Source organism: Aristolochia californica, unplaced genomic scaffold (genome assembly GCF_029961685.1).
Source record: "Aristolochia californica isolate CCGP_79_NKW_82.1479 unplaced genomic scaffold, dmAriCali1.0.hap1 SCAF_6, whole genome shotgun sequence".
Classification (NCBI taxonomy): domain Eukaryota; kingdom Viridiplantae; phylum Streptophyta; class Magnoliopsida; order Piperales; family Aristolochiaceae; genus Aristolochia; species Aristolochia californica.
The window spans coordinates 1736796-1764730 of NW_027182257.1; the positions used below are offsets into that span (position 1 = coordinate 1736796).

At 39.8% G+C, this 27935-nt stretch overlaps 7 protein-coding genes and 1 non-coding gene across 10 annotated transcripts; 3 read left to right on the plus strand and 5 right to left on the minus strand.

Moving 5' to 3' along the window:
* Positions 1 to 129: 129 nt before the first annotated feature.
* LOC137934278 (probable pectinesterase/pectinesterase inhibitor 36) lies at positions 130 to 1139 on the minus strand. Its single transcript, XM_068778559.1, is given in 3 exon segments — positions 130 to 646; positions 649 to 849; positions 1130 to 1139. Coding segments are annotated over 3 exon segments (672 nt in total). The 3' UTR covers positions 130 to 185.
* Positions 1140 to 1816: 677 nt separating this feature from the next.
* LOC137934217 (vacuolar-processing enzyme) lies at positions 1817 to 5460 on the plus strand. Its single transcript, XM_068778492.1, has 8 exons — positions 1817 to 2039; positions 2140 to 2304; positions 2407 to 2649; positions 2750 to 2949; positions 3292 to 3340; positions 3445 to 3654; positions 4642 to 4848; positions 5173 to 5460. The coding sequence occupies exons 1-8, from the start codon at positions 1845 to 1847 to the stop codon at positions 5353 to 5355; spliced, it is 1452 nt and encodes a 483-aa protein (XP_068634593.1). The 5' UTR covers positions 1817 to 1844; the 3' UTR covers positions 5356 to 5460.
* A 158-nt stretch (positions 5461 to 5618) lies between these two features.
* Positions 5619 to 7381, minus strand: LOC137935110 (plasmodesmata-located protein 8-like). Its single transcript, XM_068779770.1, has 3 exons — positions 6519 to 7381; positions 5971 to 6078; positions 5619 to 5882 (listed from the first exon to the last, which is right to left on the minus strand). Exons 1-3 carry the CDS (start codon positions 7276 to 7278, stop codon positions 5878 to 5880), a joined length of 873 nt encoding a protein of 290 aa, XP_068635871.1. The 5' UTR covers positions 7279 to 7381; the 3' UTR covers positions 5619 to 5877.
* A 619-nt stretch (positions 7382 to 8000) lies between these two features.
* On the minus strand, positions 8001 to 11970 carry LOC137934676 (pentatricopeptide repeat-containing protein At3g62470, mitochondrial-like). Of its 3 annotated transcripts, none has more exons than XM_068779152.1 (2): positions 11889 to 11970; positions 8001 to 10729 (listed from the first exon to the last, which is right to left on the minus strand). In XM_068779152.1, exon 2 carries the CDS (start codon positions 10131 to 10133, stop codon positions 8229 to 8231), a length of 1905 nt encoding a protein of 634 aa, XP_068635253.1. In that variant the 5' UTR covers positions 10134 to 10729; positions 11889 to 11970; the 3' UTR covers positions 8001 to 8228. The 3 variants fall into 3 exon arrangements, with proteins under 3 accessions (XP_068635253.1, XP_068635252.1, XP_068635251.1); XM_068779151.1 differs by lacking the exon at positions 11889 to 11970 and adding an exon at positions 11227 to 11465; XM_068779150.1 differs by lacking the exon at positions 11889 to 11970 and adding an exon at positions 11224 to 11465.
* TRNAY-GUA (transfer RNA tyrosine (anticodon GUA)) lies at positions 11515 to 11613 on the plus strand. The gene is made up of 2 exons: positions 11515 to 11551; positions 11578 to 11613. It is a non-coding gene; the product is annotated as a tRNA-Tyr (tRNA).
* A 2730-nt stretch (positions 11971 to 14700) lies between the features above and the next one.
* LOC137934280 (protein ROOT PRIMORDIUM DEFECTIVE 1-like) lies at positions 14701 to 15135 on the plus strand. Its single transcript, XM_068778560.1, has one exon. The coding sequence runs from the start codon at positions 14701 to 14703 to the stop codon at positions 15133 to 15135; it is 435 nt and encodes a 144-aa protein (XP_068634661.1).
* A 1669-nt stretch (positions 15136 to 16804) lies between these two features.
* Positions 16805 to 18637, minus strand: LOC137934928 (protein GRAVITROPIC IN THE LIGHT 1-like). Its single transcript, XM_068779520.1, has one exon. It carries the CDS (start codon positions 18383 to 18385, stop codon positions 16949 to 16951), a length of 1437 nt encoding a protein of 478 aa, XP_068635621.1. The 5' UTR covers positions 18386 to 18637; the 3' UTR covers positions 16805 to 16948.
* A 1603-nt stretch (positions 18638 to 20240) lies between these two features.
* LOC137967098 (monocopper oxidase-like protein SKU5) lies at positions 20241 to 26123 on the minus strand. Its single transcript, XM_068813531.1, has 9 exons — positions 25777 to 26123; positions 25030 to 25139; positions 24683 to 24953; positions 24384 to 24522; positions 23681 to 24047; positions 23077 to 23442; positions 22879 to 22957; positions 20731 to 20930; positions 20241 to 20639 (listed from the first exon to the last, which is right to left on the minus strand). The coding sequence occupies exons 1-9, from the start codon at positions 25915 to 25917 to the stop codon at positions 20537 to 20539; spliced, it is 1776 nt and encodes a 591-aa protein (XP_068669632.1). The 5' UTR covers positions 25918 to 26123; the 3' UTR covers positions 20241 to 20536.
* Between the last annotated feature and the right edge of the window lie 1812 nt (positions 26124 to 27935).

The window sequence follows — 27935 nt, forward strand, 5'->3', positions numbered from 1 at the left end:
TTAAATAATAATAAAATAATTATTTTAATTCTAATTATTTTCGAGCATAGGAGTCGGGGCGATCTGTTTGATAGCGAAGCTTGCCAATTTCCAACTCTCTTATTATTCCAATCTCTAACTCATACGTATCGGTTCCGATACATATCCCCTGATACGCGATACAGCGGTATTTACTTGACTTGCTTCTACAGCCCAGCGAAGAAGGGAGCCCCCGTGCCTGGTATCCATGACTCTCCATCGATGAACTTACTAACAGTGAAGCTACCCGCATCAATGGCGTCCTTCAACACATGAAATCCGGGCCAGTGAACTCTCTTCTCTGTCGCCACTCCCACTCCTGTGTTCATGTACTCGCCGTAGTACAGCGTGGACAATGAGAAGTGGCCGCTCCAGGGTGACCACCCTTCAGGATCGATCAACCCGTCGAGGTCAGTCTTCATCACCACTGTCCTCGAATACGTCTTCCAAGGCCTTCCCAGGTAGGTCTTGAAGCACCCTTTCACTGCTCGGAAGCCCGACGCTGGGGCAACTCGGCAGCCGTGGATCGAGATCCCGGTGGCAGTGATCATGTTGGCTTGGTAATCCATGGGCCTTCTGACGAAGATGTCGCAGTTCTGTAGCACAGTTGCAGCGTCGCCGAAGATGAGTCGAAGGTGCCGTAGATGTGGCAGTCGCGGTAGAATTGTCTCTGGGAATGTACTAGGAGCGTGTCTTGGTAGCCGCGGAAGTTGCATCTATAGAAGACGGAGAGGTCAGAAGCCGCGCTTAGCGCTACCGCGTGGTGCTTCTTGGGACCTGCCGTGTTCTCGAATGTCATTTCTCTAGCCCAGAAGCCGTCCCCTGAAACACCTGTCGTGACCAGAAGTCAACCATTGAAAATTTCTCTGGATAGCAGGCGATAAATCGATGATAAATCGATGATAAATCGATTGATGGAGTGGGCCTCAACCAAAGGTGGCTGATTGCAAGGTGACAACCGTTCTATCGATTCCATCACCGATGAACGTTATATCTTTCACCTCACGGTCTATCTCTACGTTCTCTACACACTAAAATCCAACACGGTTCGTCTTCTCTCGAGGGTCCGGTAGTGGAATAAAGGTGATTTAGTTCAAGAAGATCATCAAACCATTCTTCATTCTTGTCGCAATAATTTCGGAATGGATCCAAGTATGTATCCTGAATCTTAATATTCTAACGAGATAAAAATTTTGGATTATGATTTAAGATTACGGTTTTCTAACAAATATCCCTAGGTTGTTACGAAGATTTAACATAAGAGTAAATTTGGATTATTTGTAAATTAAATTCATATGTTGTATAAGCCATAGCTTTATATTTTGAAGAATATTTAATTAAAAATTCATGTAATTAAAAAAACTTTAATTTGAAAAAATATTCCCTTATTTCAGTTTTCACCTTTTTTTTATTTTAAAAAAATATTAAAAAATATTACCTTATTTTAGTTTTTCTATTTTTTTCTTTAGACAAAAGTGGCGAGGACACACCATTCCTGCAAAAGTCTAAACAGACTTTTGGACTTGCGCGAGCTTTTTCTCTCTGCCACTTCAGCTTACGGAAGAACAAAACTTACGTGAGAAATAGGCAACGTAGGGATACCGTTGATCGTATCTACGGCCAGAAACGTAGGGGGCCCGCCGCTGAGGAAAACGGCTTGAAAGTGACAAAGCAAAAGTGTCGAAAAAGCAGAGGTGGGACCCGCGCCTAATTTCGACGTGGCGTTGTCTCATTTCTCTTCTTTGCATGGCGCCCTTGGCTTCTTTTGATTACAAATAGTGTTTCTTCTCCTCCTCAACTCGCCTTTCTCCGCCTTCCTTCACGCCATGGAGAAATCCAGAACGATAAGGCTCTTCTTTCTGATCCTCTCTTTTTCGGCGGCCGCAGCCTCCGGCAGGATTAATCCCTGGGACTTGACGATACGAATGCCGTCGGAGGTTGAAGATGAACAAGATGAAGTTGGCACCCAATGGGCGGTGCTAGTCGCCGGCTCGTATGGTTTCGGGAATTACAGACACCAGGTAAGTGACTGAGCTGTCGGGTTCTTTCATTTATTTCATAAATCAAATGATGAGGGATTTTTATAAATTGGGTGTCTGAATCTTGAACACTGAATCGCAGGCAGATGTTTGTCATGCGTACCAGTTGCTTAAGAAAGGCGGTCTCAAGGATGAAAACATCGTCGTCTTTATGTACGATGATATAGCCAAGAGCGAGTATAATCCGAGGCCCGGTGTAATTATAAACCATCCTCAAGGCGAAGACGTCTATGCCGGCGTGCCCAAGGTAACACGATGTTCTTGTTCTTCTATCTTCTGTCTTTTTGTTCTTTTCCACTTTCTTGAAGGGGGAAATCGATGGAGAAGTAATTGTGGTGTATTTGTGTAGGATTATACAGGGGAGCAAGTGACTGCCAAGAACCTTTACGCTGTGCTACTTGGGGATAAGAGTGGGGTTCAGGGCGGAAGTGGGAAGGTGGTGGAGAGTAAACAGAACGACCGAATCTTTATATACTACTCTGACCATGGCGGTCCGGGAGTTCTTGGTATGCCCGACATGGCTTTCATCTTTGCTGGGGATTTGGTCGATGTGCTGAAGAAGAAACATGCAGCTGGGACCTATAAAGAGATGGTGAGGAAGGATTGTACCCAGATGGGTTAATTCGATGAAAAATGTCTTCAAGTCCCTAATGGAGGTTGCTGATGAGTAAATTTAATTAAAACCTATGCAGGTTATATATGTAGAGTCATGTGAGAGTGGCAGCATTTTCGAGGGATTGATGCCGGAGGATCTGAACGTTTATGCGACGACTGCGTCGAATGCAGAAGAAAGTAGCTGGGGCACTTACTGCCCTGGAATGGATCCACCTCCTCCGCCTGGTTATCTGACTTGCTTGGGGGATTTGTACAGTGTAGCCTGGATGGAAGATAGGTATGTGAGCTCTTTCTTCCTTTCTTGCTCTCTTTCTGTACGATTTTATTCAAGAAATCTATAGCCAGTCACAGTCGAACAAATACTTTTTATCAAACGATCAACAAATAGATTTCGAGGAGAACACGATGCTGTTCAAAGCAAAAAAAAAGAAAGAAAAAGAAACAGTCATAAAAAGGAAAAGGGGAAAGGAACTCGAAAGAATGATGCCTGTGGTACGGAAACTCTTCGAGGGTCCCTCAGAACTCCGCAGAGCTTGTCTAATTTGATATGTAGAAGATCTTTTCGCTTTACTGAATGTCTACGCTTATGTAATTCTGATAAATGCTTTTTCATTTGCAGCGAGACTCACAATTTGAAGAAGGAATCATTAGAGCAACAGTATATAACTGTAAGATTCCCAAAACTGAAATAATTTGGAAATTCAGCATTATCTGTTCACCCTTCTGAGGCACTTCTTTAAACTGATAGAGATGTTGAACATAATTGTTGCAGGTGAAAGATAGGACTTCCAACTACGACACATACAATGCTGGGTCCCACGTAATGGAGTATGGGAATAAAAGCATCAAAGCAGAGAAGCTTTATCTCTACCAAGGTTTCGACCCTGCTAATGCGAATGTTGATCAAAATGTTCTTCATCGCTTCAGTCATATGGAAGTAGTAAATCAAAGAGATGCAGACCTCTTATTCCTTTGGCATACGGTAAACATTTGAGGCTTTCAACTTCTTACGAATGTTAATAGAATTAAAACTGCTTCTTCCTTTCACCTTCTTTAGATTATTGAACTTCCAGAATCAGTGCTTAAAAGTGATGTTCATTGGGAAATTTACAGCTAAAATTCTTACATTGCTATGTTCTCTGTTTTTTATTACTGTTCAAGCGCTGCAAAATTGTACTCTACTTATAGTTCATTGTTCTTCTTTCAGTTTTGATATTATACATAAAGAGTGTTCGACTACCAGTGACCAATTTTTTCCATCAGTATTTTATCCTGTAGTAGTTAAGAATTTTTTCTCTTCATTACTAGAAGAGCTGTAGATATGCTGTTTGATCTTTTTAGTTATTGGGCAGACAAGTTGAAATTTGGTATGAAGAAGCAAACTTTCCTTACCTCGAGTGAACATGTTTGAGGAATCAAACAGACAAACTTGGGACAGGACTGAACTTCTTTTATGGAGTTTCAGACGTCTTTTATGGAATTCGTTTCTGACTTCATTGTAATGAGAACGAAGATTCATTAGTCCATACAGAGATAAAATAGAAGAATTATTAGGAATATGATGAGGCAGGTAAGAACATAAAGCTGCCACAAATCCTTTTCCAATTATACTATAAGAGATATGGTCCATGAGGAATCTTTGTCTTTCTTTTCTGCCTACCTTTCATTGAAAAATGTGAGGAGGGCCCTCTGTAAACAAATGTGCCAAACGCCCTCATATGTAATAGATCATCGGCATGAAATAGGAAGTTACTTTGGAGGAAAGAGACTTAAATCTTGTCTGCTGATTCTTAGAAACTCAGTATTTCATTCTGCTGCCGTAGCATCTCTTAACGGTGGACAAAAGGCACTAGTGATGTTAACCGATAAGTCCTTGATAGTGTCTCTTCAATCCATGTAATTACTGTTCTGCATTTGTTATCTTCTTGTTCTGTACGTAAGTCTTATCGTTGCTTGTTGGAATCTCCAGTACGAACGACTAAAAGAAGGATCTTCGAAGAAGAATGAGCTTCTGGAGGAAATCACTCAGGTGATGACACATAGGACGCATCTTGATTCTAGCATCGAACTTATTGGAAAGCTTCTCTTTGGATCAGCAAGAGGTCCTTCCATCCTCAAAACTGTGAGACCATCTGGTCAGGCTCTGGTTGATGATTGGAGTTGCCTCAAAGCTATGGTATGTCTTCTTTTATGCTTTCAATGGTTAGTCTCCAGGCAGTTCAACATTGTTGTTGAATTCGAGCAGGGATCTCCTGGATCGTGCAAACTGCTGTATAATGGATACCCATCCATATGGGATAGGTCCCTTGAGTGCAGACCTTTCCTTCTGAGAGTGAAAAGGTCCTATGCATTCAGGAGACCAACCCTGTGAATGGGTTTCCATAGCAAGTGATGTTAACAAATTGGCTGAATTCTGAAATACGAGGCACTTGAACAATCTTATCCAAGTCCTTTTTGTAGAAGATTTAGTGACGATGAGGCAACAAAATTTGGAAAACAGGTTCAGGTATTCGAGTCTGAGTGTGGGTTACTAGCCCAATACGGGATGAAACATATGCGTGCATTTGCTAATATCTGCAACGGAGGAACCTCCAAGGAGGCCATGAAAGAAGCTTGTAATGAAGCCTGTAGCAGCTCTCTCTCAAGGTCGAGGAACCTCTCTATCCGTGGTTACAGCTCGTAATAATACATGATTTCTAAGACTTGGGTTTGTCTTTTTGGTTTCTTATAGTTTATGTAATTAGAGTACTATACATTAGTTATGAAAGCTCGTTTACTGTTTCATGAATTCTCGAGTATTTGGAGAACTAATGCAAATGAGTAGCAGCTTAATTTGGAAGAATCCCGTCTCTGCTCCTGTTGCACTATCTTAGAAAATCCAGGTGAATAATTGCGGTTTCATACCTTGTACTAAAAAACAAAAATGTCATAAATTTGGAAGGAATTACAATCCAGAACTTTCTGGCACATAGAAAAGCAAGAAAGCTATCTCTTAAAAGGACTGGTTTAGCGAAGACTAATGCAAGTTGCAAACCAGCCCTTGATAATGGATAACTTTATCAGGGATAAGCATTCCTTTTGTTAAGGCCATGACAGTATAAATAAATGGCATGATAGATAAAAAGAAGATCTTTTGGCATAATATTCAACACAACCCACCAACTACATTGCCTTCCAGAGGTGAAACCCAACATCTTTTGCCCCTCTAGCCTGCACGAACAGAATCAATTTCTTATTCAGGATGGATAGTGAGAGCAGAAAGAAGAAATGCAATTTAAAAAGGAGAGGCGGGAGTTACCGATTGCTCTTCTGAGGAAAGAAAGAAGAACAATGAAAACCGCCAGTCCGGCGAGTGAGCCTACAATTATTGCCACCGTCTTTCCCACTTGGTCCTCGCCGGTAGAATCTATTCGCTCAGAAAGCAAATGAGTTTTCAGTCTAGCTACAGATAATAACGCATAAAATATTTGCAGTATTCAGTGCAAGAGCGATCACTCCTGAAACGGAGTTACGTTATGATAAGCCATTTTCCAGATTTCCATCTTGTGCTGTTCGAGCTGTTCGGGCACAGTTTTCTACAGTCGACACAGCCCAGAGTTTACAGACCAGAAATGCCGAGAAAATGGAAAGAAGTTAACCTGAATTTCTCGTTTATGATCTTTAAACCCAGGTATCCTAATGATTTACCGAGCAAATGAAGGGATTTTCTGGTAAATACAGACAAAAATGACAACAAATAACAGAAAAAAAGAAGAAATTACCATCTTTAGTTCTAGTATCTTTTAACAATTCAAACACTGCAGTAAAACAAAAGAGAAAATTTGCTGAGAGGAGAGTGTTTGCAACCTGCGTGAGAGTAATACCCAGATGCCCAATATCGAGCATAACACTGCGACAAGTAGACATCAGCTGCCACTGCGGAGCCACAGACGTTTTTGAGCTTTGCTACAGCTTCCGACAGGCATTTGGAGCAATCCTCTGAGCTCAAATCCCCTAGACACTGCGCAATTCCTTCCACCACCCCGAGACTTCTAACTCTGAAACCGATTCCTGCTTGCAAGTCAGCAAGAACATCATCTCTCCTTCTGAAGAACTCTTCTTCGTCACTGGTCTTGGGACTGCATTTCTTGTGCACAAGCGTCGTGTCCAGGTTCCCCAAGAAGACCATGTTCTCGTACCTGACATAGCAGCCGTCCAGCTCCAACCGAGCTCCAGTGGAGTCGGCGCATACCAATCCCAGTTGTCCCACCGCGTTCTGTACACAGTTGCTGCAGCTGTTCAACTTTAAGTCTCCTCGGCATTGGTAGAGGCCGTATGCAGCGGCATCAGGAGGTCCCGAGGTGCCATTACCGATGGCAAAACTGTTGTACAAGGACTGACTGGAAGAACTCACTATGGAAGAGAGTAAAGAGTTGAGGTTGCCTTGAAAAGGCGAGTCTTGCTGGACTTTGGTCTGGGAGCAGCCAACGTAAACGAAGGGTTGAGCAGAAGCCAGATGGGTGCAACCATGGAGAAGAAAAAGAAGAAGAAGAAACTGAAGAGATGGGAAGAATTTCAGAGCTCGGTTGAACCTTGCTGCGCAATGGCTGTGATGGACCTTGAGCATTTTTCCTTCTTTATTGGTGATGTCTTCTTTATGTCTCAGCTTTGCTTTTTAAGGGGAAGGAAGCTGTTCTTGAGGGGGGTTCTTTACTAGAAAAAGAACTTGCCATGAGATAATTGGAAAAGACTAAAGAGAACAGAGGAAGGAAACACACCTGCTGTTCAATTTGTTGTACAAACTAGTCCATAGTCAAAAGGGCCACCATAGGTGTCAAAGGGAAAAGGGAAAGTTATTTCTTTTTCTTTTATTATAGGGAAAAGAGAAAGATGTGAGGGTTGAGATTGGAATAGAGCTTTCTGACACTAATTCAGGTTTTCAGTGGTGTCAAAGATGAATCTGAGTGATACAGAGAGAGAGAGAGAGAGAATAAGGGAATTCCATCAAATGGGCATCTTAACAAGTGTTTGGGAGATTTCCTTTTCCAATTTGCCACTAAGACATCATCATTCGAATGCCATAAAAGAGTAAAAGAGTATAAGGACCACTATTCTGTAGCAGTTTGTTTTGTTCGTATTTGCTAAATTTTCACTTCCTTTTACTTAAACATGCTGGTTGCAACTGTGTTCTTGTTGGTATTCAATTCTGTATATCGGTATTTTATCAGATACAGTCGAGTAAAACAAATAATGAAAGAATTAGAACATCACCTCAAAATCCAATCTATCATTTGATAGAGGGAGGAGCGTCTTCTCCCCATCGCAAGATCTTCTGTGAGACCATCAGAGTTGCGAAAACAATAACAAAGCATGGGATTGCGAAAGAGATCCTCAGAATGCAAAACGCTGAAGAAAATTTAATACATAACATCGAGATAAAAACCCAAGAAAACAGTCAACAGAGGCCTTTATCTGCATGGAATTCCAGGCGCTATGAATTCCACTAGTTCTGTAAAAGAGAAAAACTTCTAATTACAAGCATTTTGATAGTTTCTAAATACATGCCCAACAATATACCTAGCAAAGCTGCATTCCAGTTGGATTACAATCTCTTCTCTTTACCCTTTTCTTCATCATGTCAGCCCACCTTGAAAATAAATTTGCATCCTCAAATTTTCCTGCAAACTTCATTTTCTGTGACAACTCACTGAGAACATCAGGTTTCCCTGCTCTAGAAAAATCGGCAGCAAACTTATTGTAATCAAGTTGAGGAGCCTTCATCCCTTTGTTTAGCATTTCCTCTATATATTTACAAGCCTCCTCTGATCTCCCATTGCTTATAAGCCCTGCTATAAAAACCGTATAAGAGTTGTCATCAGGGCAGCACCCTTTCTTACCCATCTCCTCCCAAACTGCACTACCCATCTCGCAGTTCTTCATTCGGAAGTATGATTTCATCAACATATTGTATGTGTGGATAGTGGGCTCAAAACCATTCTGAATCATCTTTTTATAGATCCTAACAGCATCATCTGGCATGTTTCGATTTGTCATCAGTTTAATTAAAGCATTGTAAGTCCGACCATCAGGTGGGCAACCTTTTTCTTTCATTTCCTTTAACAGTCCATAAACCTTGTCCATCTTCTTCTCATTTCCATATCCCACAATCAAGCAAGTATAAACTGCAGGATCTGGTTCACAACCACGATCAAGCATTTCATTGAAATAATTAACAGCAGCTTCCATCTTCCCTTTCTTGCACAAATCCCTTATCACAATAGTATAACTTCGGACATTTGGACCTGGGCCTTTGGCTTTCATTAGCTCAAAAAGCTTGATCGCTTCAGGTCGTCTTTGACCACTGAACAACCCTTCCAGCAGGGTATTATGAGTAACAATATCAGGTTTCAAGCCTTTATCAATCATCTCATTCCAAACTTGACCTGCTTCCATTAAGTTCCTCACCTTGCACCAGCCAGAGAGAAGGACGGAATAAGTTCTCAAATCGGGCTGGAACCGATCCTTCAACTTTTCAAACAAAGCCTGTGCTTCCTTGGCAAGCTTTGCTCTCCCAAGTGCATCAAGTAAACAATTAAATGTATCAATTCCAGCTTCAAAATTATACCTCCTCATCAATTCAAAAATCCCCACAGCCTTTTTCATCTCTCTTGCAGAAGCAAAAGCCCTAATGGAGATGATAAATGTTTCAATTGTTAGGAAGCCCTTCTTGCCCATCTCCTCCAACATCTCTACCATGCTCTCAAACTGCCTGGTCTTGCCAAGGATACCCATCATTAAATTGTATGTGTCAGAATTGTGTGAGAACTCGGGTTTTTGGGCAGCCCAACAAAAGAACCGAAATGCAGGTTTCCTTGCATGGCGGAATCGGGCCAGTATATCCACAACAAGGGAATGGGAGAGATTGATGTTGCATTGATCTAGAACAGCTTCCATATTACGGTCTGACGCAAATAAATCTTCAATGATTTTGTAAACTCTCTCAACCTCTTTAGGGTCAGATCTAATATTCTCCGTACAATCAGAATTGACCTCATCATAGTCATCAGCTTCTGTTTCTGACCCAACATTGGAAGTGTTAGAGAAAGCCCTACAATTGGAAATTTGGTTTTTTGTTGTTTCTCTCCTGTGAATCTTAGGAAAAGCCCATGAATTCAGAACTTTTGTTTTTCCATCATATGAAGCCCAGTGAGGGGGTGGAGATCTGGAAAATGTAAATTTCCGTATTTCACCATTTGAATTTCTCAGGAGTACCCCATGAGTCAAAAATTGCATGTGCTTACCTTTAGGAACCCTTACTAAATTCCAGCCCAAAGGTGTCTCTTCTTCTGCATTTTCACTGGTAAAACTAGAGAATTCTCTAGAACTCAAAGATGACAACTGCTCTAAGTCTCTAAAAGTAAACTTGGCGAAAATCCTAAAATTCCAACAATAGATTTTGGCTGCTGGTCCACTCAGAGCCATTTATTTAGAAATGAAAATCCTGAACTTTTCAATCAAAACCAAACAGAAACTCTCAGACTTCGTTGAAACTAATTGTTTTAGTAATTGCAAACCCCTCTTTCTGACCCAGTAGAGGAGCAGAAACTCTTGGCTCCACCAAAATGTCCGTGTGTTTTGGAATTTCAGATGAAAATCCAGAACTCACAAATACTGACATTTCTTTTTAGAAAACAAATTCTGTATACTATGCAAAGGAGTGTGACAAAAGATATGGAGTTTCACCACGAGAACAATTGTAACAACGATGAGTGTAATTATTATGATCACAAGGCAAGGGCAGAGAGCTACTATACAGAAAGCACATTTGCTATCTGTGGAATCATCCTTGTCATTGTTCCGACTATCTGTTTCATAGCTTGGGAGAATAGAAGATGATGCCATTGAGTTTGGTGGAACCAAACTGCTGTTGCCTTGTCCTATCCCTATTCACTCTATTACCATTAGAGTGGTTAAAGTTGGGGCTTATAGGGTTTATCCAGACTGATCTGCAGAAGAGGATACATACAGAGCAGACGAGGAATAAAGCATCGGCTTCAGATGCATCAAATTGAGTAGTCCTGCAAAAGACCATAGACTGTTAAACAACCAACACCCTAAGGCCATCTTTGATTTAAGGAGAATGACAAATAAAAGAAGCAGAAGAAAAAGAAGAAGAAGAAGAAGAAGGAAAGAAAGAGTTCAAGAAATGAAACAAAATGAAATTGGAATTATTTTCTCTCAATTAGTCTGACAGTAAAAACTAGAAAAAATATGTACACTAACACTTTTAAATCATCAGCTAAAAAGTCATACAGATTCAAACATAATATGTACGGTAAACAATAACAGACAGAGAATGGACAGTGCTATTCTTACAATTTAATACATCAGAAAAATAAAAAAAGTCTCAAACCGCATACCATAGAAATTTAACAAGAAGAATTTGCTACAGGATCATGCAATTCATACATACGCTTATCACCATGTAAGCCCCACCCAGTGTCAAACATTGTTACAGAGAAATAGGGGGAGAGAGAGATTTTGCAACAATGAAGAGAAGAAAAGAGATCACCACTGATCTACGGTGGGCGTAACGACAAAGGACACAGATCGAAGCTGGAGAAGCCAAACGTCCTGCTGGCCAAGGCAGAAAGGGACGATCTTGAATGCTTAAAAACTGAAGAGCCAGTGATGCTAGACACCACCACAGATCTCTACTTCCTCCGAGGAAACAGACTGCTGGAGTCGAAAAAAGGGGTTTTGGGAGTTCCTAAGAAGAGGGGCTGACGAAAACCGGAAAATGAAAAATGGCTCCTCCTCATTTGCCTGCAAATCTATAAATAACTAAACAAAACCAGGCAAACCGACCTTAGCTCAGTTGGTAGAGCGGAGGACTGTAGTTTGTTTGGTTAGTAATCATTCAGAAATCCTTAGGTCGCTGGTTCGAATCCGGCAGGTCGGATTTTTCTTTGTCTTTTCTTTTTGTTTCCCCCACCTAAAAGGCAGCTAACAACCTCTGTGGGTCCAAAGGAGGGATTGAGATCTCCATTATCCTTTATCCTGAAGCAGCCTAACAAGATTTATAAGCATGTAGCTGGGTTTGCTTACAGACTACTACTGCGTTTTCGATTACGAGCCCGCAAAATTCAATTTTTGATGTGGGCGAAAGAGAGGAATTCGGATTTCAGCGTACGGCGGGTATTCCCGGAGCCAGTCTCAGAGGAAGGAGTTGCTTACCGTCGCGGTTGAAGACGTAAGTGAGAGACGTTGGTTCGCACGTCGTCCGACTCCTGAAGTAATCCGTTTCAGATAATTCCAGTTTTATTGCTCACCGCTGTAGCCTCCGAATGACAATCCCTAAGAACAGAGCCGTCGATCGTGTACTTATCCCTTCACTTGCACTCTAATCCCTACCTTAAAATACAGAAATTACTCAAGTTTAAATCAATATATGACATAACAAATTGACCTATTTAACTTACAACTATTAAATATAACAAAGCAAATTCCCTATTTAACTTATTTAGCCTTTATGCCAATAAGAAGAGTTTTCCTGTGTCACTTTTAGGTGTAAGTGAAAGTGAAAGTGACTCCAAAAGCGTTAAGGCCCTGTTAGTGCCCAGCGTATTTCACTTATGTTGGGTAATATATGCTAAAAACTGTTAGTGCCCAATGTAAGTGTAGGGGGGAAAGTAAATTACAAATATATTTAACTTTCCCCCGTTTTAGGCAAAATGGGAAGGAAAGTGAATTCAGAGGGGTCGAGCTCTGAATTCACTTTCCCTCCCTCAAGTACATCGGGCTCGTACTGTTGGGGAGGCTCTGTCGAACGAGGGTTTCAGAGAAAAAAAAGATTTCTCTAGCTCACGACCAACCATCGGTGATTTCAATCGCCCTCTGTGTGACCTGTCTCCGGTGCTCGACTCCATTCCTTTTGCCGTCTCTAGCACCGACGACCTTCTACGATAACTCTTTTCACTCAAGCTACTAGAAGAGACTGAAAAATAGAGGAAGAAAATAAACAAGGAAGAGAAAGCAGAGGTGTTGAATGTGCTGTCGTGTCAAGAACCGAATTATCGGCTCCAACAATTCGTGATTTGCTCATTTTTAGCGTCTTCTTTGCCGTAAATCGGTGACATATACATATAATCAATTAGGTAGATAATGAGCAATTAATATGCACACTTTCACCCTGTCAACAAGGACAACTCTGTGCTCTTTCTTTTCTTCTGCACTTCAGCCTTCTGATTTCGTCCATCACAATATGAATGCCTTAAAACTGGTCTAGCCTTCTCCAACAATTCAATAAATTTTAACAATTAACAACAACCTCACCAAAAATAAAAAAATGGAATACATTGGATTATAAATTATTATGTTTGGGAAGCATTTTTAAGAAAAGAAAAACCAGAGAGTTGAGGGAATGGTGTAAAAGACAAGAGGTAAACAAACCACTACCTCTGAGTCAACAAATGTCACCTACAAAGATATTTTATTTAATAAATAATTTATCTGTACTTTAGACCACAATTTCCATTGTGCACACTAATACAAACAAGTACTTTACATTATACTTTACCTTGTACACACTAACACAAACAAGTACTTTACATTGCGCACACTAACACAAACAAGTACTTTACTTTCCCTTTTCATTGCGTACACTAATACAAACAAGTACTTTACTTTCCCTTCCACTTTCCCCCTGCACTTATAATGTGCACTAACCCCCCCCCCCCCCCCTTCCATTAGTGTTAGATAATTCACTTTCACTCGTTTAAGTGAAAAAATGAGTGGAAGTGAATTCACTCCATCTGACTAATGATTTCACTTCACTAGACACTTAATGGTGAGACTCCTCTTTCTTCTTTTAACTCGTCTATAATAGTCACCAAATCCAAGATTCTGAACATACACACCAAAAGCATAAATTAATAGGCCCTCGGCCGAAAGAGTAATGAAGATGAGCTTCTTCCCTTCATCACCAGCTCCATCACTTGCTAATCCTCCCACTCTGTCGAGTTGTCCCAAAAAAATCATATAAAGTGAATGATAGTGCAGTGGAAAGTGAAGATAAAAGTCAATTACTTTTTTATGTTAATGTGTTTGATGGAAAGTGCACTCGAAAGTATTTTCTTGTATTAGTGCACAAAATGGTAAATGTAGCGGAAACAAGAGAATGCATTATTTTTTATAATATACCTAAACAAATAATAAACATAAACAAACATGGTTACTTTTATAATTAGTAATTTAATATAAAATTAAAATATATTAACATAATAAAAAATTAAGTAGGGAATTTTATTAATAAATTAAGATATATTGTAATTTACTCTAAATTAGTATAATAATTACAAGTTAAAATAAAATTATTAATTTAATTAAGTATAAAATTGAATACTTTAAGTAAAAATGTTTACTTTTACAATGTCTAAATACTTGATCATAATCTTACTTTAACAATATCTTAATTATCACGTTAAATTTTATATAGTATTAACAGTAATAAATATAATAAATAAATATAATAAATTAATTAAATAATTTATTGATAACATTAGATAGATTTTAGTGTAGTATAAATTAATAATATAATTAAAAGTAAAATAAAATTATTAGTTTAATTAATTATAAAAATAACAAATAAAATACCTAAACAAAAGGAAGAATGGTAGGAAGAAACAATAAAATGTAATTAATTTGTCTTGGGAGAACGAGGAGAGTGGCTTGATTTTCCCAAGTTCATTTGATTCACAGGACACCTACAGGCTTAAACCCCATGTAGTTAACCTGTACTCATAAACCCTTCCCCCTTTCCCTAAAAACTCAGACCGAGTGAGCCAGCCAGTCGCGGTTTCTTCTTCCAAGTTCCATGCGAGCCATGACAGGGGGAAAGAATCGGTAAGAAGATGTACCCACTCATTTGCAGTAGTAGCCGCAGGAATTTATTCTCCAATCTCTCCGGTGGCATCTCATTCATCGTAAGATCTTTCAACAAACCCCAAAACAGCTCCAACGAATCCGCTATCATACCTTCGATAACTACATGGATATCAACAAAAAGATTATTAAAGTCCTCAAATTCCAGGATCTGATACTCTCCCAGCCCAACCGGTACATCTCCATCTCCCGTGTCGACACTCTAGAAAACGCAGGTTCGGCTTCAAGCAGTACGAGGCCGGGGCCATTTTTCCTTAAATTTCCTCGTATATTCCACATTTACGAGCACCCAGTTCAGCGAATTCTCTATTGTCGCCTCTCGCCTGATGCCCACCGGCAAATCGCAGACGAGAATGCGGCGCTGGATACCCAAATCCCTGATGCAATCACTCGCCTCCGGAAGCTCTTGATGCCGTCCAACTCGAGTCGGCTTCGCCTTGAACACATACGGGTGGCGAGGAAGGATTTCGGCCTACAGTATAGTACTTATTCTTCGGCATCAGGGAATAATCAATTCTCCCGAGCCAGAGAAATTCATTGATGGATTTCTTATGAAGAATAATCAGGCGAAAAATATCACAAATCACAAAACCCAGTTCTTCATTACAGTCAACTACAGCACTTAGCAATAAAATAGAACCTTTGAACTGTCAACTGTAGAATGTTCTTGTTTTACTTCGCCTGTTATCTGCCATATGTTTGGAAAAATCAATCCTTGCTTCACACGGTCATTTCAGAATTTCAGATCAGCTTTCAGGAAGGGATTTCATGGCAGGTCCACTCCTCTGTTCCATTAATTCCTCCGAGTTTCAATGATTTTACTCTATTTCCATTCCCTCCACGTTTTATTTTACTTAAAGCAATAACTGATTCTGCAAATCCAATCGTTTGAGTTGATAAAGCTAATTAGAAACATGGTTTCGAATTTGAATCTGAATGATCCATTAACCCACAGCTGAGCCGGGTTACAGGTTACAAGGAAAATGGTGTTTGAATTTTGGTTTATTAAGTAATTATGAGCACCAAGACAGCCAACTGACCTCTGTTTACAGCCTTTTCCTCACTTGCTTTTCCTAGTAATGGCACTGACGATCAAATTTTTGATGACTGGTTTATTGTTGTCTCTGTGAGGACATGGAGGCCTACAGGATGAAAAGAGTCCACCACGATGACCCCGGAAAGGACTTTCTTTCATTCAGCAGGAACTCATGAGAGGTGGTAGAGAATTAGCACAGAATCGACTCAAGCATGTTTAATTTTTTTTTTCATGTTATTTAGGTGTGGTAGAGAAATAGCTTCGGTCGAAATTGTTTCTAAATATTACGTGACGTGGGGCACTGTCACAAGTCTACTTTGGCAGTTTCTGCAAAAGGATGAAGGGATCCCTGTGGAAACTTTGTTCGTTCAGTGACCGTTGCCAGAATACTTTATCCAGCTCCAGACCACTGCCAATGTCAGCTTTCCCGTCTCCCAGAAAGCACAAATAGACCAGCTTCTTCTTGGCTGTCTATTCAGAGACCCAACAAACCCAATTTCTCCTGGACCACTTCCCACCCCATGCTCAAAGCATCTCCATGAAACAGGCAAATTTCTTCAGAAAACAAACCCCTGCATTATCACTAAACAGCTCTGCTCCACCTCAAATCCCATTAAAATGCCACTTAAAAGGTAAACCCCGGAGACTGCCCATCTTACAATTCCTCCATCCCAATCTGCAATTCTGAACTGCCTGCACCCACTATGCAAACTCTGTCTCTTGCTTGAAGAGACTTTATTATCTTTCCAGAAGAATCCAGTCAAGGATATCAAACAGTAATGGCCAAGAAATGGAGCTCATAACATAATTCTGCTCTCTGTCTACTTCTAACTCTCAGACCCTGTTATGTTCCAAGATGAATTTCAAAGCCACCACCATATTTACCATTTCTTCTGTCCTCAAGCACAAACAGAACTTCAGTTGTCAAAATAGAGTCACTAAACACTCTGATTAGGTAATGAGTTATCAAACATAACAAATGCAAAGAACCCGATGTTGTGTACAGATGGAAGACCATCTGTCTGATTGGAACTTGTAAGTAAAGAGAAAGGAAAAGTGATGATGGAGAAAAGAAAGAAAGAAAGAAGAGAAAAAAAACAGAGCTAATATAGATGCAATAATCAAGTAATGAAATTTTCTTATAATTCATTCTTGACTTAAACAGTGTGTGTCTTTCACTCTTGTCTCAGCAAGAAATAAGAACTTTCCTTTACAATCAGCTCTACCTTGTTATTTCTTACGAGTTTCAAAGTAAAGCTTGAGGAGAAGGATAAAAGAAAACTCTGTGGTATATTACAAAAGCCACAACACACTAAAGCTATCTGAGTGTCTTCTCGGTGTCAGTCTCCAACTTCAAGCCAGTTAGATACACATGAGACTGGATCACTGTCATTCCAACCTTAAATCCTGGAATTACAGTAAACCCAACCTTTGCCCTAGTCTTTCCACCGACCGAATCAGCCGGAGCTATCCTTTGGGTAATATTTTCCATATAAACCATAGAAAAATCAACTCCCTTCTCAACCTGAAAAATTCCAACAGTGGGATCAAACGAGAATGCTAACTTGTGTAGCATCCAAACCATGCTTGCCATGTTTACAAACGCCTCATATAAGGAGCCTGATGGTTTCCAAGAATCCAAGCCTGTCTCCTCCTCATCTAAATTTCCCAACAGAGAAGACTCCATGTTTGAGTGGATGAGCTTCCGGTACTTCTTCTCGCAAAATTGTGCAAAGTCGCAATCAGGATTTGTCTCTAAGAGTTCTAAGGCATCAATTGATCCATGCTCTACAAACTGTAACAAAAATTTTCTTCTTCGATTACCGTGATTGATTTGCTCAGACTTTTCATTCCCTTCTAACCCGAAATTCTCTGAACTGAAACTTCCAAACATTCCTAAACAAACGTATGATAGAAAAGCATACCGGCTATGCCCCTTCTTGGCATATTCAATCCCAGGATAAAATGAATTCGCTGCCAAATCCAAATCCCATCCCGCGTTCTTCATCAGATCGATCAACAGTTTCGTAAAGCTATGAGTTGACCGGCAAACGTCCTGCAAAACAGAACGGAAGAGCCCGACAGATAACAGAAGCTCCGGCGAAGAAGAGTCAAAGCAGTCCAATCGCCTCTCCAGTCTCCAATTGCCAGCTTCGAGTTTCTCTAATTGTTGACTGAGAGTCGACACTTCAGCATCTTTGCGGTCAATCTCCGACTGCAAGCTGTCGACCATCATACCGAAAGTGCGGAGGAGGCTCTGGTTCTCTTGCACCTGAGCTTCGAGGTGTGAGGCGAGAGGGATATTAGGGTTCGGACAGTCAGGATTTTTAAGGTAATCTTGATAGAAGTGTTTCAGCTCTGAAAGCCTTTGAAGTTGTGATACGGCGGTCCGGTCGGCAGCTTGAATGCTCTCACCGTCAAACGGCGCGTGCGCAGTCTGCAGATGAAGATATGAGGCATTCAAGGAGGAAACCGTGGCGAAAAGCGAAGAAACTAGGGTTTGAAGCGTTTCAAGCTTGTCCGGTTTGTCAGGCTTGATAACGACGACTCTTTGACCCGTGATAATTTCTTCAGAGGAGTCAAGCAGGGAGAGATCAATGGTATCATCCTCCTCGTCACCTCCCGCCGCTGCCGCTGCCGCTGCTTCGTCTTCCTCCGCGAAGAATTCGAAGGTTTTTGTTTTGAAAGCGAGGGCGAATTTCTGGAACATTTCGGAGATTTGAGGAGTCTTTACGGACCCCTCCATTTCTACCATTTCTTCTGATAGTGGAGGGATCTCTTCCTTCTTTCAGCAAATTACCAAGACATGAAGCAAGAGCAGGAGAAATCAAAAGGGTATTCTCCTCTCTTGCCTTTATTCTTTCGGTTATTTCAAGCAAGGGATGTCTATTCAGTGGAAGAGAAGGAGGAAAAGAATTCGGAAAGGATGTCTACAAACCTGACCACAGACGTTTTGGGTCTACTTCTCCTCTTCAGGCTAAGCTCTGAATCTTTTGCAGGTCGACAGTATAAGTTCTGGGGATTATAACAATCATCAAATTAACCTCTTTTTCCTCCTTTTTTTATGTTTCCGCTTCCAGAGAAAGCCTTCGCAACAGAACTCCACAGCTGCTACATTCCCCTTTGACACCTTTTAACCATATTTTCAACCTTTTAATCGATTCCTTTACTTGAACTAAAGCCAACTTTAATATTCTTTGATCAACTGCTTTCCGGACACCCCACCCTCTCTCTCTCTCTCTCTCTCTCTCAAACCCATATTAAATCCTTCCAACAGTGAAAGAAAACCCAAAAAGAAAAGGAGAAGATGAACCTACTCCTACTCACAGTAGTTTTATAATGGAATCACTGAAAAGAGAAGGAAAGGTGGGATTAGTGGAGATGATGGTGTTCTGGGCATAAGAGTACCGACCAAGGCAAAGTCAAATGCTTTAAACAATGCATCAGAGCTCATAAATTCCAGTATTCATCTCTAAACTACTTTTCTGCAAATTGCCGAACTGGGTTTTCACAAGAGTTAAATTAACTACTAGTATTAAATATGGAGATGATGGCCGTCTTGGTGAGAGTTGGGCCGCGAATCAAGGGCAAGTTCTATATTGGTCTGTACAGCGCTAATCACGGAAAGAAACATCAAATTAATGGCCGTCTTGTATTCGTTAACATTTTAACTACCCGAGTTGAAAAAATGACTAATGATAAAGACGCCGGCTCATCTTGAGAATTGGTCCTGGATGTTTTATTCGTTTTGTAGGCCTACTGGGTGTCTAGAAGGAAAAAAAATATACAGAGTTTGATTACAGTAGCGGGGATGGCGTCAATGGAGGAGAGCTGAGAAGGAATGATCGTGTCTGCTCGAGCAGGGAAGAGTGCATATGAATAATGATGACAGGACGAAAGCAATTGAAATCGTCACTGGTAAGTGAAGACTCCTTTCTTCTTTGTTTTTTTGGCAATCTCACCGAATGATAACAATATGAAAGGCCCATCTGGTTAATATTACACTCAGCTACAGGGGGCAGTAATTGATATCATGAGGTCCAAATCTTTCAGTCCATTAACTAACACTGAGACTAGTCTGTTACAATCATACAATCCACTGACTAACACTAAAACTAGTTTCTTACTAGACAATGAGTGAGCCTATTTACGTTTGGAAGGATTAGCCCTAATACAGATCTATGGACTTCCCAAATGGAGGAATACAAGGAACTGATCGATGTAGTATAAAACTTTCTCACAGCTACACTGCTTACAAAATTTCACGCACTGGATGGTATGTATAGAGATTGACTTGTTCAAGATTTATAACATGGGAGATCAGGAGTAAATAACACATTTGAGACAGCAGATGAAAAGGAACCTAAAAATCAGTACACACTCCCCATCTTTGAATCAGAAGATTCTATTTCCATTTCTGACCGTACAAGAACCAGAATTCATTACAAGGTGCTGCTGTACTCAAACTCCAAAATAGGTAGTGAGACCCATTAACGAACCTTCTCCTCCAGACAACCAACAAATAACGCAATTCCATACCTGGCGTTAGCACCTCCCTTGACCACTCAAAATACCAACAAGTAACATTATTTAGGACTTGGAAGAGCCAGGAGGAAAACGGAAAAAGAAAAACATAAAAACATTAAAAGAATTCACAAAGAGCATAGAAACTGGGTATATGCAGTCAGTCAAATAGAAATGAAAGAATGATGGATTCCTCCTAACAACACAAACAAAAAGAAATCCAGGAGCATCCCTAACATGGGACAAACAACCATGTTAAATCACAGAACCTTCATATTAACAAAAACCAGTTCACACACCTAGCATTCTAAATTCATATCCTCATGGTGGAAAACCTCCCCGCAAATTAAGTAAGAGTTCACTCAGTTGCCAGTAATGCTCATTAGAAAACGGCAGCAAAGAGCAGAAGTGCACAGACAACCAACTTAACTTTTCCGGCCATCATCAATGAAGCAGAAGATTTTGATCCATGTGGTGTTTGAGCTCTGGAAAAACAATAAAGTATGAACTACAATCAGTTGGAAGAACAAAAATAGACTTAAAAAAACCGAGTAGGTTCAGCAATTGCAGACTCACTTCTGCAAATAGGCGAGAGCCCCACATTTGAGGGCATTTTCTGGCAAAGGCAACTCAGTTTTGTTAGTAGCTTCTGGATTGACTACCCTTAAATAGGTTTCCTGACCTAGATACCATGTATCTAGATTCTCTGTCCGAATATTCCACACACCCACATTATCTAGTGAAGCCAAAACTGCAGTCCATGCTCCTGGAAAAACCTATAAATGAAAACTTGCGATTTAGCAATCCTCCTCTGCCACCCCCCCCCCAAAAAAAATGGCTATGAAGAAATTAAAAGTTTACCAATTATCTCATGATCCAAAACTAAACAAACATGCATAAATAAGCAAATATTGATTTTTTAACCACCGATCTCAAAACAGAAAATACTGTACATGCAAAATTTAAAACATTCAGTGTTAAAGACAAAAACAGATAAAACATCTGGCAAATGCACTTTTCAAATCATGCCTTACGGAATTTCTAAAGCACACAATACTTGTTTCTTTTTATACATAATACTTGAGATCAGTCAATGTAAACTGTTTTTGACTTATCTAAAAGAACCAGGCTCAAAAATATGACTAAGAGATTTTTGTTTTCCGAAGGTAACCAACACAAATTTTTGGAACCAAAGCTAGCATATGTGCTAAAATGGTGGGTCTAGTAGGCCCCTCTACAGAAAACAAAATAAATCAGGATTGCAGGATTGCTCACCATTCCTTTTACCTAAAAATCAGGTTGTATCAGACTTTTGTTTCGTAACATTTCTAACTCAGGCATCTCCTAGAGAGTAGGCCAAGTTTCCCATATAATTCCATGCATCAACTTATTCAACCTTTATCTGGCATTGTATTTTTTAAAAACAATTCCCAGCATGCATATAAGCACATGGGAACCTTGGCTATCCAGGCAAGTTACAATTCGAGTTAAAGGTCTGACTCAGATTTATAATACCTGATTTTAACCAATAGTTTGTACCTACAATCAGACTCATACTAGACACGTAATAATTTGTAATTTCTGCATTTTAAATGATTTAATTAGAGAACCATCACATGCTGCAACCATAAAAATTTTTGCCTAAATAAACTAAAATAAGGTTTCCCTTATGTGCTTCTTACAGTGAGCCTGCCTTCCCTAAAATATTCATCCGAATATAATTCTTTTCAAGTAAAACCATCTCTTATCATGCAATCTACAGGAATAAAAATTATTGTTAAAACCAATAAAAGGAAGTTCTAAGTGATCCAAACAACCAACAAAAATTGAAATTATCTCCAACTAGATAATTGAGGTTTTGGATCTAAGTAAAATTGTCAAATCTAAGGGCTCGCAGATTTTTTTTTTATTTTGATATGGTGAAGTTTAATTGATAAATAATAGCATTATACAAATGAAAGAGCAGCGAGCAATTAACCCACAGTGGGTGGAAAATCTCCCAATAAAATTAATCTAAGGGCCCATACAATTAATACCATATAATCCAAATAGATGATTAAAATGCAATCTCTTAAGTGATTAGAACTACTATGTGATTTTAAAACAGCGTCAATTAGATATAGCAAAATGTTTGGAATGAAGAAAGAAATTGATTAGATAAAAGGGTTATTTATTTCAAAACTCATCTGAGTATGTGCATTTAAATTCCTTTTCAAAATTTTATTGATGGGTTTGATGAAGTAAGACAAATATTATATCAATGGATCAACTTTATTGTTTACTTCTATTGGTCTTTCATAATTTTCAATAGTTTCTGATGATGTTTTGAATTAAGATGTAGATGCCTAGTCAGTCTTGACTGAGGCACCAAGACATCTTAGATTTTGGGCACCCCAATAAGGTACCCAACGCCTAGATAGTCAATCAACTTTGATACCTATAAAAATCACATAGAAAACTTGGAAACATCCATCTCACCCTTACTTCCACAACACATATATGTAAAGACGAGCATTACTGCATAATCGTCCATATAACTCTTAACTTATGCAACATAATATGATTTTTTTTTTTTTTTTGAGAAAGATAAGAAATCATAAAAGATACTTTCAAGTGCAAAACCCATATGTATGTAAAAATAATTCACAAGCTCTCAATCAAACAGCAAGATGGGGAAACAAAATCCTAGCAGAAAGACTAAAAGCAAAATATATCCAAATATACCTGTATTGTACAGCGTGCAACTCCATCCCACTTGTTATATGTGCCCCTACTGTTCTCTGTCCACTCACCATAATCCATCCTGTCATGCAAAATAATAGTTGACTGAGAAAAGGATAAAAACAACCAGTACATTTAAAAAATGAAGACTTTTTTTAATGAAAAACATGAAGATATCAGTACAAAAGAAGAGAGTCATACCCAACCACAAAAAAAGCATAACCATCCATGTGGTAACTCTGGACAATTGTATCATTGTTCTGGAAAATAATTTCTATAAACCCCCTATAAGTACCATTAATCACAGATGTTGCCATCTTCGGCGGCCCTGTAAGGGGCCTGGTTGGGAAATCAAGCTTGTAAACATTTTTCACATTAAAATTGTCAGCAAGCCTAATGGGAGTAGTAGGATTGACATATGAAATTCCATTGAGTGTAGTTCTTCGCTTTCCATCAATCATCACTGGTGGTTTGTTTTTCAATACATAAACTTGAGTTACATTTATTTGCCCATATTTAAAGGATCCCTGTGGGTTGGGACGAGCACCACTTGCAGAAACATTCCACCTGGTGAAATTAAAAAGGACAAAGGTAAATCAGGCTTCAGCCTACTCAAAAGCTTGTTGATTTTGCAATCCAAACACATCAATGATAATAAGTGTAACAGGTAAGCACTATCATCTTAAGCATGAAAACAAAAACTACAACACAACAGTTAGTGTCCTTTTTTTTTTCTTTTCTTTTAAATAGGGATCAATAATGATTGTAATCTTACAGATATAAAACTGAAAAAACACAAACGAACCTGATGGACCTTGCTTGGTTCATCGAAAATGTTTTGTCATACATGTCATTTGGTGGATCAGGTAGAGGGCCACTTGCACTACCCTTGGAATTAGAATATTTTAAGATGGCAACACCTGTAACTCTGGTCCAAAGTGATTGATTCACAAACCTAGCACTTCCTACAATATAGTAATCACTACTGGCATTTTGGTCCATTGTGACCAAGAAAGAATAAGACTGTCCAACATGGATGTCTAGATTGGTATAGTTCTGCTGCACGGTGTAAGATCCTTCTGTCTCCACAAGAAGCAAGTTGTGGTTCTGGATTCTGAAATTCAAACTAGTAGAGATGCCGACATTATGTACTCGAAACCTATATGTTTTACCTAAATAGAGCAAACACATTGTCAGCAAAAGCACTACCAAATACCTTACCACATAGAGGCGCAAGAGACAAAAAAACCCATCACATTAAAAGAAAAAAACTGAACACACCAGTTTCAGATAAATAAGCCAGAAACTAGAACTACCTCTGGATAACTTGCAGATTCCTATAGTCACTTCAATATCTTAAAATTACTTAATTATACATGAAATAATCTCCAAAGAAATATTTTAGTATGAATATGCACATTAGTGTTCAGAAGATACTAAAATCTGTACATGCAATGGAAATTGGTTACATAAACAAGCTCTAAAATAGTTAAAATTACAAACTTTACCTGGGTGGACGTTAATGGTTTCATAATCAATACCATCCGGAACAAGTGTCGAATTGTAGCGATAAGGACCCTTTCCATTCATGAGAACTCCATCAGGCATGCCAAGGTCCTTACCCGCATCTAAGGCCTTCCTAAGATTCTAAAAGAAAAAAAGGGGAATAACATGCAATCAGACCAATATTTCAACTATAGCCAGTTCTTCCATCAGATTGAACAGGATGGGTCAACCACAGGGAAGATTGTATATCCAAGTTTTATTACAGCTCTGATCTTGGTTAAAATCATTAGATAACACTAACCGTATGGTTCTTGTTGTACCAGTCGCCTATGAAAAGAGTGATGTCACCTTCAGGCTCACCAAATGGCACCGAGATGACTATCCTGTTATTAATAATGAGGCCTCCATACCCTCCTACAGCTCTCTGAAACTTGAGAGAGGGAAAGTAAAAGAAGCTCCCAATCTGATCCTTCACCTGAAACTCGTATGTCCAGTTCCAACCAGAAGGAATCGGGCAGGTTGTACCCAGAACTCCATCTTGCCAAGAGTTTCTCCTATGCTGAACTCCGGGCCTGCAATATTCACAACATTAAGTACAGTCTCCCTAATCCTTTCCACAAACAACAGCCAGAATATTACCAGACTTACCAAGTAATTAGTAAATCTTCGTCTAAACTGTTGAGAACATTGACTACTACATTATTATTTGTAGTCACATTAACAATGGGGCCGGGAAACTTTCCGTTCACCGCAATCACCTATAATATCCATAACATCCGATCGATAATAATTAGAATAAGAAATTAAAAAAATGCAGTATCCGAGAGCCGAGAACTTCAACTAAAGCTCATTCAGCTAAAGACAGCAATAAGCGTTAGATAAATTTAACTACAATAGGAAAGCCATCACAATCCCTTCATAAAGGAATGAAATATTCGCATGGAACGGTACTGCTGAGAAACGCGACATTTTAAAGAATAAAATATTCGACAACGAACACTTCAAACACGGTGAAGCATGGGACAGAAAGTAAAATCCAGGAACCAGGACCCCGAAAACCATAAACATAGGAATGCAAAACAAGAAACTACCAAACAGATTAACTCCACCGTTGACTACCAAGCAGATCCGTAGAAGAGAACACCAAAATGCGGCGAAAAAAGTATACCGAGAGGCCAAATCCCACTTCAATGAAGCAGAAAAGCGCAGAACATAAGCAGATCTACTGCAATGCTGTACTCGCAACACTACCTCCGGTTACTTATCCACATAATCCTCCCGAAAAAGCAGAGTAGAAGTAACATCCAACAGACAGTGCTAACACAAAAGTAGCGGGAGTAAAATACAGCAGAAAGAAGCAATGATAATGAGAGAGAGATCCAGCGGACGGCAGACCTTCTGCTTGACGCCCAACGGAGCGACCGTTAAGTAACTAACGTCCCATTTATATGAAACAATCGGATCTGCCGCAAACGAGAGCACCGCGATTTGAAAAACGCCGAGCAAAATCGCCGCAAAGGACCATATCAAAGCCATCAACTTCTTTCTTTCAGCGAAAACACAGAATCAAACTAATTTCCTGACCGGTCTCCTGGTTACATTATCGGAAAAAGAACGTCGGAAGACGGTCACAGAGCAGCAGAGCCGAGCAGAGAGAGAGAGAGAGAGCGGTGCGAGATGCAGAAGTGCATTAATGCTTAGGTGACCGTTCAGCGTGTCAGTACTAGGGTTATTTCGGTTGCCCTAAACAATTAAAAATTGTAAAAAAAAAAAAGGCGAAAGAGTGAGAGGATTACTTGCTGTCGGTCATAAGATAATACCAGAGAGAGAGAGAGAGAGAGAGAGAGAAAGGGCGCCAGCCAATCGCCAGTCAGTTAACACTCATTTTCCGTTTTCCGACATCCACTCTGTGTCTCTCGCCACGTGCATGAACAGCGTGTGGGCCCTCTTCGGTCCCCCTTTCATACCCAAATCTTTCATGTCCCTACGTGGGCCCCACCCCTGATACGCATCTCGAGTGTACTCTATAACAGATGAGACGATACGAAGATACAACCCTTTTTTAATCCACGCCGGTCAAATATTTCCAAAATATCGCGATCGCCCCAAAGTGGGCCCAAAAGTAAAGGAACTTTCACGAATCACGATTGTCCTTAGCGGGGACCACGTTTCCAAAAGACTTAAAGAACCGGCGGTTCCAGAAGAATTGTCTGAATTACCCTTGCCGTTAAGCTCTTTATTCTAGTAATGGCAAAAAAAGAATTAAGCGGAGGCTCCATGATTTTCTTTCAACGACACGCTCCATTAGTTTTCTCCTTTTTTGGAAAATACAAAAAGAAGAAAAAAACTGAAAAAAGCAAAAAAAAACCTCAGGACAGATGTGACTTTTCACCTGTCGGTATCGTTTGAAACTAATAATATTTGGCCAGATAATGGTATCATTTTACGAATTTGCCATCCTGCGGGAGCCACTGGCTAAAAAGAGAAGCAGCGATTGTCCCTACGTAGCGCTGGAGTTTGAATTTGAGTGGGCCCGGGAATAATTCCTGCTTTTGGTGATTTAACTTTCCGAACGGGGTCCTACATAATTCTCAATTTTTCACATGATGGATGTTTCTAGAGAGAGCGGGCCCACGGCCAGCCGTTCTGTAATATTAAAATAAAATAAAATAAAAAAGATTAAACAAGGGAAGAAAGAAATCAAATCCAGCTCAGTCGAGTTGTCTGAACGGGTGAGAAGACAAGGGAAAGAGATCAGATCCTTTGTTCAAACGGGAGAGGCAAAAATTCTTCGAAGAGGGTTCCTTTGCGGGAATTCCGATGCTAACGTGCACATGGGGATGACGTGGATGATGCGAGCCCGCCGTCCGATGAGGATCGAAATTTTCCCGGCGACGATCAAGCAGTCGATTGCTCCAAGCGCCAATGAGGTGGCCATGTTCGAAGGTCAAAGTCGTCTACCGAAGCTGGGAAGGGAACTTAGGATGCCAGTATAAATATGGCTTCTCTCTTTTTGCTTTTTTGGTCAAAGACTCCACCAACTGCCGGTGCTGTTTTTAATAAAGCCAATAATTAAGAAGAGTAATAAAGGAGTAATTGGAATAATTCAATGGGTTTAAATGTTAAAGTGGCCTTCATCAATTTAAAAAAACTAAATAACATCTTTATGATGACATAATTTTAAAAAAAAATCAAAAAGGCAAAAAGAATAGTATTGAAAAATATATGTTATTTGTTGAAACAATTTGTTCTAAAAGATCGAACAGTTAGAAAAGGCGCGACGTTAATATTAAACACATGAAGTCAATTCCAACACTCTCCCACACATGCGACACCCACAACACGGGGCAACCCCCATAAATCGAGGGACCAAATTCGTCAACACAAATATTGGAGGTAGCGGGATTTGAACACACGACCGACCTGCTCTGATACCATATTAAAACCATTTGTTCTAAAAGATCGACCTTTTAGAGAAGGCGCAACGTAAATATTAAAGACAGGCAGCTAATTCCAACATGGTCTCAATATGGTATCAGAGCAGGTCAATCGTG